The sequence below is a fragment of the Bacidia gigantensis genome (assembly GCF_019456465.1).
Source record: "Bacidia gigantensis strain McMullin 20006 chromosome Unknown contig_134, whole genome shotgun sequence".
NCBI lineage: Eukaryota > Fungi > Ascomycota > Lecanoromycetes > Lecanorales > Ramalinaceae > Bacidia > Bacidia gigantensis.
This window is the reverse complement of record NW_025408593.1, coordinates 360,121-372,892: the sequence shown is the minus strand read 5'-3', so window position 1 is coordinate 372,892 and position 12,772 is coordinate 360,121. Positions and strand designations below refer to the sequence as shown.

The following is a 12,772-nucleotide window of genomic DNA, read 5'->3' as shown; positions in this document are numbered from 1 at the left end:
CCTTACAAAGCTGAATGTACTGAGAAGAGGACATTCGCACGCTCAAAGCTGAAGTTCGTGGGGTCAAGTGGGTCTTTTATAGCCTGCGAGGTCTAGACTATGGCCCGGCTGCGAGGCACAAGTAGCTTAGTAATTAGTAAGTCCTCGAATAGCGGAGGAAGATAAGCGAAGGGGCTTGAATCTCGATCTCGTTCACTGTCGGCACGAGACGGATACAACGCTTTACAGAGAGAGACAGAACTCAAACTCAGCCCGAAGAGACCACATGTATACAAAATACTTCTCTAGCCTGGTGGCTTACAAATTGACTCACATAAGAGCATCGAGATACATGAGATCAAGCCAGAAAGCTGTTTGCAATATAGTGCCCAGGAGCTTAGAAGTCACTCCCCTGCGGAACCTCGAGGAGCTACTAGGACAGAAGGCCCAATGAATAAATGGGCTGCTGCATGCTCACCATCCACGACCTTGGGTCCCTGACGCAGCTTATTCAGCGAGCTTCTTCTCAAGATCTAGCAGGCTTTGGACGGCGTTCCCAAATGCGTCCTCAAAAGAGGTCCACTTCATACCCAACTCCTTCGTTGCCCGAGCATTGTCCACTCTAAAGAATTCTGGAAGTGGTTTGTCACTGTCACGCTTTGGGACTTTGCCTTTCAGCTGCGGAAACTTGGTTTCGATGAAGTCACAAAGCCATTCATTTATGTAAGGGCCATTGGTGATGATGTAACGCTTATTGGCTGCCTCTGGACGCTCCAGCGCGGCAAGATGGGAGAGAGCAAGGTCAGGTACATATGCAAACGCTGGGAAGCTGGTCGGCGGTACAGTGCTTTGCGAGCCATTGATGAGATTCCAGATCACCTTGGAGCTGGTGTTGAGTTTCTCCATTGACTCCACAAGGTGTACAGGGGGGCCATAGACCATAGGCGGGCATAAAGCGACTACGCTGAAGGCTGGCTTATGCTTCTCAACAAATTCCCAGGCAGCCTTCTCCGCAAAAGATTTGCTTGCACAATAGGCAGCACTGCCATCTGCGACTTTGGCCTGATCCCAGGTCATGGGGTTCCAATCAGCTTCGGTGTACACCCTGCCGGGATTCAGGCCTTTTGTGGTATCCAGAACTGCTGCAAAAGAAGAAGTCATGACAACTCGCTTTATGCGTTCATTACCTGATGCGTGGACAGCTTCGAGCATGCGTAGTGTCCCGTTGACTGCTGGTTGGAACAATTGCTTTTCATTGTCTTCCACAGGATAATGGAATGGCGAAGCACTGTGGATGACGCCGTCAACATTCTTGATAACCTCGTCGAAAGCACCAGGAGCTTCTATGTCCGGTACCAAAGCGAAGGAAAGCTTGTCCCCATATCTTTCAAGTGTCAACGAAGGCTTCATAACATAGAAGTTCTGAAGGATCTACCTTCCATGTGTAACTTTGACCTTTTCAGCAGAGCTAGTCGATCGAACTGTCCCGAGCACATTATATCCCGCGTCAAGAAGCACATTCAAGATGTGCCCTGCTACGAAGCCATTGGCGCCTGTGAGAAGGATCGTCTTTGGAGCCATCGTTTCTGTAAGAGAAGGTGACGGGCACTTCCTCTACACTTGCACAATCTTTGGGGGTAAATTCAAGAATGGGAACAATCTTTGAGAAAGCCGGAGCTCATAGATGTCTCATATAAATGTCGTCTGTTCGATCTTCTGACAACTTTCGCACTGATTTATAAGCCTCACGCTGTCCACTCGAGATTGGTAAGCAACATGCAGTTGTGCATATATTGGCGCACATTCCTTGCGACCGTCGTAGCTAGTCTTCCTTTCCCACGAAGACCTCAAGGCTTTCAGCAATGTCGTTCTGGCTTAGTCACGAATGGTGGGATAAGTCTTCGAGCAACACGGAGTCGTGCTCGCCTGAAAGTCTCATGTGAGACATCAGTCAGGAACAGAGAATTCCTCTCGTTTGTGAGCCTTTTGCAGAGGTAGCGGCTTAGCAGCACCATCGTAGGAATACCAAGATGCTGTGCGACTCTATAAAGGCACTAGCATCGCTAAACTCGCTTAAGCTAGTCCCAAAGAGGAAATGCCATGTTTTCATGCTTTCCAGTGCGATGTGAGGCAAGAGCTACACTCCGCAACATTTCAATGATTGTGAAGAGCGTTCCAGGTAGGGATTAGCTTCAGACGCCGCGGCGTACTATTAGAACTAAAGAAGCGCCCTGAAGAAACGAGAAGGGCCCTTTGTGATCCGATGTGAAACATAAAGCAGCTCCCGAACTCGCTCTTTTGCATGGTGTTGTTCATATCTAGAAGGACAGGATAAGAAGGGCCAGTTGACTCGTGTTGAACCGGCCTTGTGGAGGTCAGACTGGATCATGAATCTGGGCCTAAGTCGCTCAGCGGCTCCAATGTTTGCGTCGCGGTAGAATTGAAGAAGCGTTGATGTGTTTCAGGTCATGAGAGAGTGTGTCCCAGATCAGGTGCAGATAATACAAAGATCAACCGCATACGAGGAGGGAATTGGCTCTGTCTTTATGTGATAGAATGACATCTCGCGTGGTCCTCATCGTCCCGTCAAATAGCCCAACGCAAGGTTCCGGGCCGCTAGCTAGCGCTTAATCTCCGCTTTCCAATGGATTCTGTCTTGGCTTTCTAGGCACACGACCTGTAGGGGCGGACTCGTCGAGCTGAGATGATCAACATAACATTCGCATCATTATGCGCGAGGCCAGAGTACTGCAACTGGCCTGCGAGACCAGCCGCTGATTCCGCCCACAGCTTCATGCTAAGGCCAGGATGGGCACGTTTCCTAGAGCAGGCCATTTCAGCCTTACGTCTGTCAAAAGGATGCGCCCAAGATCCAGTCCTAGAGCCTCGTTGAGTCGCCTAGCAGTCACTTTCGTCATCATCTTCCTGATTTATGAGACCTGGAGTCGTACTAGCAGCTGGAATCGGTAAGTCGCTTGAGGATGCCTGACCGGACCGCTACCTACTGAACTTTCGTGGAAGATACGTCTGTGACGGGTCCGGACAGCCCCTGCATGACATATCACAAGTCCCAACGCAAGATTTGCCTGGCAATCCACACGAGCCGTTGCTTATTGAGTCGCCAAGTATCAACAATCTGAATTTCGGAGACTTAGCCTCTCCTAAGGAGAAGGATCGCGTGCTCATACTAACCCCATTGAGAGACGCTGCTCCGTATCTTCCGAAGTATTTCGAGGTATTGTCACAACTGACCTACCCCCACAACTACATCGACTTGGCATTTCTCGTTGGTGATTGTGTCGATGAAACGCTGTCAACATTGAGGGAGCAGCTTGAGAAGCTGCAGAACGAGTCGAATGTGGCACGATTTCGGAGTGCCATGATCGTAGAGAAGAATTTTGGCTTTGAGCTTGCGCAGAGCGTTAAGGAGCGACATAGCTTCCAAGCTCAGGGACCTCGACGCAAAGCTATCGGGCGGGCCCGAAACTACCTTCTCTATGCCGCAATGAGACCCGTGCATGATTGGATCTACTGGAGGGATGTTGATGTTGTAGAGAATCCGGCGACAGTATTGGAAGACTTCATCAAGCATGATAAGGATGTCTTAGTCCCCAGTAAGTATATCAGCAATTGGCTCTTTGAGTTCTATTAAACGGGCATGTAGATATCTGGTTCCACCGTCTCGACAAGCTCGGCAAAGACATTGAAGGAAGGTGTACGTATAATGATGATTGAATCATTATTCCTTTTCTGACGGATAATCAGACGACTACAACTCATGGCAAGAATCATGGTGGGGACGCCGTCTCAAAAAAAGGATAAGTAAAGATACAATCCTTGCGGAAGGTATGGCCCTTTTTGTTTGTTTATCAATTGACTGTGTCACTCACCTCCAGTCAGGCTACAAAGAGTATAAGACTCGCCGGAAATATCTCAATTGGATGGGCAACAGACGTAAGAACAAGGACAAAGAAGTCCCACTTGATGGCATTGGCGGCGTCAACATTGTGGTTAAGGCCGAGGTTCACAGATCAGGTATGTCTTGCTTTTGACCCCACCCTTCACCGCCAGCATGGAAGATATAGTCTGAACGATATCTCACCATAGGCATCAATTTTCCGTGCTATCCGTTCGAAAATCAAGCCGATACCGAGGGATTTGCAGCCATGGCAAAGCGGGCTGGCTATAGTGTATTTGGACTCCCAAATTATGTCGTTTGGCACGTTGATACAGAGGAGAAAGAGGGTAACTTGAAGGGAAACAAGGTCAAAGAGCAAAAAGACTCATAATCAGAGAGGTAAGTCACACGTACGAAAAGCGCATGATACCATGTAGATATTGGATTACAACAAAGGGCTATCTGTTTGTATTGAGTGTTGGCCTTTCTGTACGAAATCTGTAAGGCAAAGAACAAACAGATCGCGTCTTCACCGTCGAACAAATACCTGACAGCTGCGAGTCTCTCGTTTTGGGATAGCGATCCACTAAATTGATACTACCGTACGAATTCGGCAGCGGTCTTCGTCATGCCATACCCAGACGGCACCCCGCATTTGTGGTTCATAATGGTTATATCACAGCGTCAAGTCACAGTTGGAAAGCCAATTGAACAAGCCAACTTCCGAAACTATCGCGTGAACATCTCACGAGTCGTGTTGGTCTTATTATCTTTGCGATATATGTGAGTTACAACAACAGCGAGGACTTCTGAAGGTATGTACGGCTTCCCGGTCCGTATCTCTGTTGTGTTCATGACCACTCTAAATGGGGGAATGCTATCGGATTGCCGCATGAATGGTAGCTACGTTTGACAACGCACATAGATCATAAACATCATTTCAGTGGTCATTTGAACGTACTTATCTGTTTCCGAGAACAGCATTCCTAGGCCTTGTCCCACTTAGAGAGACGAATGCTCTCGATACAAGATATTTCTTCTCTCGTAGGACATAGCTTGTATCAATCAGGAATCCCGAGATGACTTCAAACACGCCTCCGCAATCCATCCTTCTCAGCGTAGGCGATTCTATGCAACAATCTCTCATTGACGACCTGTACAAGCCGCTCATTTCCAAAATCACCACTGCATATCCATCAACACTCCACCTCAAATCGTCCTCTAAAGCTCTCCAAACAATCCAACGCACCACCCCACCACCAACCATCCTCGCCATCGACGGTGGCCTCACCAACCCCCACCTCACCAACCTGCACTCTCGCCTCTCCCACTACATCCGCGAAGACGGCGGCACGTTAATACTCTGCATGCTCTTCAGCAGCTTCGTGCGCCCATCAGACCTAAACGCCATGTTCAGCACCCTCGGCCTACCCTGGGAACAGGGTGACTACCACCGCTCCACCTTCTCCCTCAGTCTGCGCGCATCATCCATCGACGACATGTTTGGCGAGCACGCACAGGGGCTGGAGAGGGAATACAGCATGAAAGCTGTGCATCTGAAGGAGTGCCTGCGGCAGCGAAGGTGTATGTTCCCAAACCGGATTCGAGGATTGAGAGTATGGTGTTTCCACCCGACGCAGTGGATCAGGGGGAGTGTCCGGCGGTATTTGCGAGGGTGGGAAAGGGGAGGGTGGGGTTTGTGGGGGATGTGAATAATGAGGGGGGAGTCAGACGCTGATATTGGCTATGCTGGGTAAGTTACTGACTTCAATTGTCGTGTGCTAAAGGCTCATGGGGTGAGCAGATTCCATCGCGAGTTCTGCGGGCGAGATGAAGGTGGTGAATCCACCGCAAGGAATGGACAAATTTCCAGGATGCATGGTTTGTGGCGCATTGAGCCCGGTCAAGTGGTGCCAGAAATGCAAGGCTCATCAGTACTGCTCTGTGAAGTGCCAGAAGGCGGACTGGCCAAGTCATAAAGAGGTTTGCTCGACTCGCTCACGATAAATCTTTCGGATAGCCAGAGCCAGGAGAGCGGTGATGAATGGATTTTCGGAGGGTTCCGTGTCACTTGGGGGGCATGAATCATCCGGACTTGGTAGCAGATGCGCTGAATATCGTATAGAGATTCAAGATAAAAAGTTCAATGATCTAACATTTATATGCTAGCAATGGGACCAGTCTATTCATTTGAAGGTAAAATGTCTCAATGGACTTACGCATTCGATGTGAGGAGTAGCGATGGATGAACCAAGTCATCAAGATCTTCTGTATGCTCAAGAGCCCATAATGTGAGAGGCTTGATAAGAACAATGGCTGTGGAAAGCCTCTCTATTTACTTCATACTTTTCTGCCGCGTCCAATGACGTAGCCAAGGCTTCCCCAACTTGCCTTCTCCCTTGATATGATTCCCACGAAGATCAGGCAATGCAGCCGTGGACTCCTCATGATGCTCATTCGTCCTCATCGCCATGGACCTCGCCGACCACACAGACTCAGACTCCCCCAGCGCCGAGCGCCTCACACCTGAACTCCCCACCTCCCTCCACGCGCCCATCTCCCCTCCCCCTCTCGCTCTCGGCGAGCAAAGTCCAAAAATGCCACCAACAAACCCCCGCCTCCTCCCTCGTCGATCGAAGCAGGCACAGCCCTCATTCATAACCATCTAGCCTACTGGACCTCCCACCTCTCCCGAGCCATCCCCCCTCTCCCCTACCAGCTCCCCTCAGCGTCAAAGATCTCACAACCCTCTACGAAGCCCATTCAGGGAGCGCCCAGGGCCACCACTTCGTCGTCCACCAGCACGACCACCCAGTTGCGGGATTGCACTACGATCTCCGTCTGCAAATTAACGAAACGAGTTCCGCGAGCTGGGCGATTATGTATGGTATGCCTGGGAATGCGAACAGTAAGAGGATCAGTAGGAATGCGATGGAGACGAGGGTGCATTGTTTGTGGGTAGGTGAGTTGGGTGTGCTGTATAATGGAGGTAAGGATAGCGTGGGCTGATCAATGGAGCAGAACCATCTGATTGAGACAGCGTCGGTGCAGACGGGGAGTATGCTTATTTGGGATACGGGTGCCTACGAGGTTCTGCCGTATCAGTCCTCGAATGTGGAGGCTGATTTGGAAACGACGGACGAAGATGAGGATGATAGTGAAGAAGAACGTTCCATGCATGGAACGCCAGAATACTCGAGCTTGAGAACAGAGCAGGAGAAGCTGGCTCAGGCTTTCGATAATGTACGCGACTCATATGACATAGTCTATTTTTCTCAAAAGGCTATGAAACTTACATTTCCTCGACTAGCGCAAGATCCGCCTTCGCCTTCACGGAGCTCGGCTCCCCAAGGACTATACCATCAGCCTCCGCCTCTCATCGCAAGAAGATCGCTCGCAGCAGCCTAAAGCTCCCTCGAGAAAGCGCAAGCGCGGTCAGAGTAATCTCAAGAAGACGACCTCTCAGACCAAGGCTCAAGCAATTCATCCGAGAAACGACGAGTCATCGTCAGATGCCGAAACAACAGCGTCCGATTACCCGGACGAAGGATCGAGAGATGGCGCAAACGGAAAGCCAAATGTTGAGGGAGACGAGGAAAGTCGTATTACAAACACGTACCCTGGCGCCTCTAACACAATCAACTCTATCTACCAGAGGCGGTGGTATCTTAATTTTGACCGGCGATCGTCAGGCTTTATCCCTCAGATGAAATGGGAAGGCGAACGGAAACGTATTTGGGCGAGGAAGAGGCGCAAAGATGGCGCGCTGGATGGCTTTGAGCCCTTTCGGGTCATGGGCGCGGAAATTGAGAGAAGTATTGTCACTGGAAGGACTGCGAAACAGGTATTGGTTGACGAGGGTGTAAGCGGGTACGAGAGTCGGAGGGGTTGGAGGGCAGTAGTAGAGTGAATGACATTGCAGTCAATTTGCCTTCTGGCTGTCGGTCATAGGACTTTCTATCGATTATTCTCCCAAGTTTACCTTCGTCGGTGCCGTCTCGGCGGCTTCTTCTCCACCCCTATTTCCTCTGAGATGTCCCCACATGATCTTGTTGCTGGGCAGATCCCACCATGACTTGGAATGGGGAAAGTCAAATTCTGAGTTCGCGAATTCTTGATCCGGCAGAAATTTCAAAAGGCGGGGGTTTCGTTTTCCAGTGCGGAGGATTAAGCATCTGCCTACGTGTGGAAGATCCATTATCTTGTCCTCAATATCCTGTCGCTGATTTTGTCCGCCGATGACGAATATACTGAAGGTGAGTTTGGCAACACCATCATAAGATGCGTAGTGAGTACCGCCAGATTTTCCAACACTGTAGCTTTGCGCCTTGGTTGAAGTGAGGCCTGCAAAATGCAAGATCTTGTAGTTTGCTGCGATGTCTAGCAGTGAATAGGGTACTGTGGTGGTAACGTCATTCCAACCTTTCGGGTTGTAGTCAATCACAACGCTTTTATTTGACGTCGTGTTGGGTTGGAATAGCCCTTGATGCTCCGCTTCTGTTGCTTTAGCAATCTCTTGTCCATGAGCTAAAGCGGTGACTTCCTTTGCTAAACAATGCTGAGCGAGGCGTTTTGAAGGATTTTCGTTGTGATTTTGCATCAATAGATCAAGAGATTCTAGACTTTTGAAAGTCAGAAGCTTGAGATATTTGTGAACCTGATCGTCTGATATAGACACAAAGTACTAGAAGAGATCAACAAATGTCTGTCGTGGACGCGAGGCGAAGGCGAACTTACTTGATAGAACGCAAATGGACTGGTCAGGTTTCTGTCGAGCCAGACGGCGTTTCCTGCACTCTTCCCAAATTTCTCTCCTGAAGATGTAGTGAGCAACGGCGTCGTGAAGCCACATGGGCTATCATCGGTCGTGGGTCGCAGGACTCCAAGTAAAGGCGTTGGGAGAGACATGATATAATTGATTCCATCCGCACCTGCCTGAATATTTCCAAACTGATCGGAACCGCCAATTTGTATGGAGACCTTTTCAGCTTGGAACAGATGCCACCAGTCCCACGCTTGCACCATCGGATACAGAAACTCGGCAAGTGACATTCCGTTTCCATTTTCCAAGCGAAGCTTGACCCTGTTCCTCAATATATGAGAATCCATGCAGGGAATAAAAGTCAGGTGCTAAACTCACGAGTCCCGCCCAAGTTGGGTACCAAGTCTCATGCCAGGTGCTAAGAGATGCAGTACTTCCGTGAATCTCGTCTTATCATACCAATCTGCATTATTCCGAAAGCGATGTGTCAGCTTCTGGCCTCTCCAAGCATCGTTTTGATGCTGCATTAAAGCTGCATCGGCGTGCTCCCAAAGGTGCGCTAATTGGGCCTTCATCACACCGTGATTGGCTCTGGTCTGCGATGTAGTACGTCTGCCCCGGGCAGAAGTCCTCCCTGATGGATCCCCAATATTCGCAGTGGCTTCTCCAAGCTGAAAGTGAAGGTCAACACCTATTTCCGTTCAAGACGCAATTCACGTACTAGAGCGAATGCGCGATTGCCATAGCAGTAAGTCCACCACAAAGCCATCAGAGGGACCAGATGACCAACGTGCAACGATAACGCGGTAGGATCTATTCCCAAGTAAATTCCATTTCCTTTCTTGTTCAATATTCTATCGAGTTCGTCTCTCTTGCTTAGAAGGTCAGTAGCTGTACCAGGGTTCAGGAATTGTGCCTAACCATACCCGATCACCTGGTTCAGCAAGCCTCGACCTTCGAGCAGCTGAAGCAAAGGCACTTTCGATGCTTCCACATCTTTGTTTGAGAGCTCATGCTCTCTCGCCTCAGAGTCAGGCGGGATAGCGGGGGAGGCTTGTTGGAAGTTTCTTGCGTATTTGCCGAGTCCATTGGCTGCTATGGTTCGCTGCTGGGCTCGCCGACGACACGTTGAGCATACATAAGGTAGATAACGGGCTGATGGCCGTAAAGCACCTGTCTGCATTGGACTGGGAAGGCAGGAGTCGAGGTTAGAATGCTTCCTCGAGTGCCAAGTAGAAGATGGAGGTTCACGCGCCTGTCGCGTCAAGCTTCGACTTGATGGATTCTGATTGGCTGTGGGCAAAGAAGGTTAGTTCAGGACCTTTCTCCGCATTGCAAGGGTCAATGACGCTATTCAAGATCTTCCATCATGGTACATACTGACATCTGGGGGAAATCCTTTCATTCTACAGTCACGAAGGCCAGCTGCAATGCTGATGTTCTCCAACGCAGTTTGTGATCCTCCCTTGGGGCAAAGTACTGTCATTCCTCACGGCCAGCAATCGGTAGGTGAGACGCAGATCAATGAGATCATATCGTGTTGATCGTCTGAAGGTCAGGTTTACTGTCTTGGTCGAGTCGAGTAAGTCTTTTTCGGAGCAGCCATGGGAGGCCATACTCTGGCACAATGGACACGCCAATCGGGAATGGGGTGAACTCGCTTTACGAGAGGAGAAGGCATCCAATGTGCCTGTATATTTCTTCTGAATTGACAATCTATCCCTTTTGCTTATAGCTTTCAGCTTGCCGTCACCACCAAGTCCCGTCCAAAGGTGTATCGTCGATACTTCGTCGTAGATTTGCCAAAGCCTTCTAACATTGAACATCCCGTTCATTTCACATTCAAGTATCGGACGACAATTGGCCACAATTGGAGGTGGGCAAGTGAAGTTGCAGGCTCTTCAGATGGAGAGCTCTTTTTCCAAACGCCAACCGTACCTACTAAGATTGGAGCGTTTCTGAACGATTACGATTCCAGTCTGAAAATCCAGTCAGTTGCAAGCGAAAGTCCAGGTGTACAGCTATGGTCAATCGTTGCTCCCATCAAAGGAGTTCAAGGTAAGCACTCAGAATTCACAAGGACGAGCCTTGGAACACCAAGTCGCTACACCAGATGGTTTGCAATTACACGAGAGTCACGCATGTGGTTGAGCCCTGATCATGGGCAAGCGCCATATGCATCAACTCGAGGAGCTATAATGTGTTCTTTCTTACGTACTGATGGCCTTCACCTTGTTTTACTTGCAATAAGTGGGGTCAAAGACGTGTTGATTGAATTCAAACCCGATGGGCATGGCAACGTGGTCGCCGAATCCAGAAACGAGCGTGAAGGTAGTAATGATGCTCACATTGTGGCTGCCGCTGCGACAACTTTCGATTCTGCGAGTGCTGCAGTAATGTATCATGCGCGTACAGTTGTCGCTGGTGACGACTTTCAGGACAGAAAGGACAAGCTCGAAATGGAACGGAGGATAGCTGATGATATCCAGCCCCAGTGGATGGAGAACTGGTATGATGGACTCACATACTGCACATGGAATGCCCTGGGCCAAGATTTGACTGAGGATAAGATTTTTACTGCATTGGCAGACTTGAAGAAAAATGAAATCAACGTAACGAACTTGATCATCGACGACAATTGGCAGTCACTGAAAGAGAACGAGAGTGGATCTTATGGACAAGCTGACCTTGGCTGGACTGACTTCGAAGCAAATCCCAAAGGCTTTCCAAAGGGTCTGAAATACACTGCGACGACCATTAGGCAGCTCTTTCCGAATATTGAGCATATTGGAGTCTGGCACGCCATTCTCGGATATTGGGGTGCTGTCCACCCGGATGGTTGGATAGCGCGCAACTACAAAACTAAGACAATAAAAAAGTGGGATGGAACCGACATGACTGTCGTCGACGAACCTGATATCAGCCGCATGTACGATGATTTTTACAAATTCCTATTGGAGTCCGGAGTGGACTCTGTCAAGACCGATGATCAAGTTGGCCTCGACGAGATCCGTGACGCTCCAGACCGTCGCCGTTTTATTACCGCCTACCAAGATGCCTGGGTGATCGCCGCCCTCCGCCATTTCAGCATCAAAGCAATCAGTTGCATGTCACAATTTCCGCAGAACTTGTTCCACACACAGCTTCCAACGAACAAGCCGCGCTTCATGGTCCGCAACAACGACGACTTCTTCCCTGACATCGACGCCTCGCACGCCCACCACATCTTCGTGAACGCACACAACACCCTCTTCACTTCCCATCTCAACATCCTACCAGACTGGGACATGTTCCAAACCCATCACCAGTGGGGAACCTACCACGGTGCTGGCCGCTGCATCTCCGGCGGCCCAATCTACATCACCGATGAGCCTGGTAAGCACAACATGGATCTCATCCACCAAATGACCGCGCAGGACACGCACGGCAAAACCATCGTGCTCCGCCCCAGCGTCATCGGCAAATCCATCGACGTATACACCGCCCGCCACGAAGAACGCCTCCTCAGAGTCGGCTCCTTCACCGGTGGCAAAAACGGCACAGGTCTACTGGCGCTCTTCAACGTCAACAAACGAGCGCTCTCCGAGCTCGTCCACCTCGACCGCTTCCCTGGCGTCGAGCAAAGCGAGGAATATGTCATCCGCGCCCACACGACAGGTGAGGTCTCGCCTCCAGTCTCACTCACGGACAAACTGCCCGTCGTGTCCGTGGAGATCGAGTACGCAGGATGGGAGATCCTGTCCGCTTACCAGGTGCGTTCCTTCACCCTCGCAGGGAGCACAGGGGCGCAGCATGATCGAACAAAAGTTGCGGTACTGGGACTGCTGGGGAAGATGACAGGCGCGGCTGCGGTGCTGAAGAAAGAAACGACGATGCATCAGGATAGTCGGCTGAAGATCTCGACGTCGTTGAGGGCGCTCGGCGTGTTGGGAATATACATAAGTGGGTTGGCGGAGAAGACTGTGGAGGACAATTTCATGGTGCTGCTGAGGGAGATCCCTGTTCCGCAGCATACTGTGCGAATTAATCGGGAGACGAGTGTCTTGGAGATAGATGTAGAGACTGCATTTAAGGAGATGAAGATTGGTGTGGGATACGGGAATGTAGAGGTCGTGGAAGTGTTTGTGCGGTAA

The 12,772-nt window shown here is 50.1% G+C and overlaps 5 protein-coding genes across 5 annotated transcripts; 3 read left to right on the top strand and 2 right to left on the bottom strand.

The window, feature by feature from the left end:
• Positions 1–486: 486 nt before the first annotated feature.
• On the bottom strand, positions 487–1,560 carry KY384_001854 (uncharacterized protein; the record flags this gene model as incomplete). The annotated part of the gene is made up of 2 exons (XM_044810380.1): positions 487–1,363; positions 1,415–1,560. The coding sequence occupies 2 exons, from the start codon at positions 1,558–1,560 to the stop codon at positions 487–489; spliced, it is 1,023 nt and encodes a 340-aa protein (XP_044672354.1).
• Positions 1,561–2,838: 1,278 nt separating this feature from the next.
• Positions 2,839–4,268, top strand: KY384_001853 (uncharacterized protein; the record flags this gene model as incomplete). Its single annotated transcript, XM_044810379.1, has 6 exons — positions 2,839–2,945; positions 3,001–3,593; positions 3,644–3,694; positions 3,745–3,825; positions 3,880–4,014; positions 4,087–4,268. 6 exons carry the CDS (start codon positions 2,839–2,841, stop codon positions 4,266–4,268), a joined length of 1,149 nt encoding a protein of 382 aa, XP_044672353.1.
• Positions 4,269–6,889: 2,621 nt separating this feature from the next.
• On the top strand, positions 6,890–7,787 carry KY384_001852 (uncharacterized protein; the record flags this gene model as incomplete). Its single annotated transcript, XM_044810378.1, has 2 exons — positions 6,890–7,120; positions 7,188–7,787. 2 exons carry the CDS (start codon positions 6,890–6,892, stop codon positions 7,785–7,787), a joined length of 831 nt encoding a protein of 276 aa, XP_044672352.1.
• A 54-nt stretch (positions 7,788–7,841) lies between these two features.
• Positions 7,842–9,822, bottom strand: KY384_001851 (uncharacterized protein; the record flags this gene model as incomplete). The annotated part of the gene is made up of 5 exons (XM_044810377.1): positions 7,842–8,561; positions 8,615–8,960; positions 9,018–9,310; positions 9,361–9,514; positions 9,566–9,822. The coding sequence occupies 5 exons, from the start codon at positions 9,820–9,822 to the stop codon at positions 7,842–7,844; spliced, it is 1,770 nt and encodes a 589-aa protein (XP_044672351.1).
• A 444-nt stretch (positions 9,823–10,266) lies between these two features.
• On the top strand, positions 10,267–12,772 carry KY384_001850 (uncharacterized protein; the record flags this gene model as incomplete). Its single annotated transcript, XM_044810376.1, has 2 exons — positions 10,267–10,325; positions 10,375–12,772. The coding sequence occupies 2 exons, from the start codon at positions 10,267–10,269 to the stop codon at positions 12,770–12,772; spliced, it is 2,457 nt and encodes an 818-aa protein (XP_044672350.1).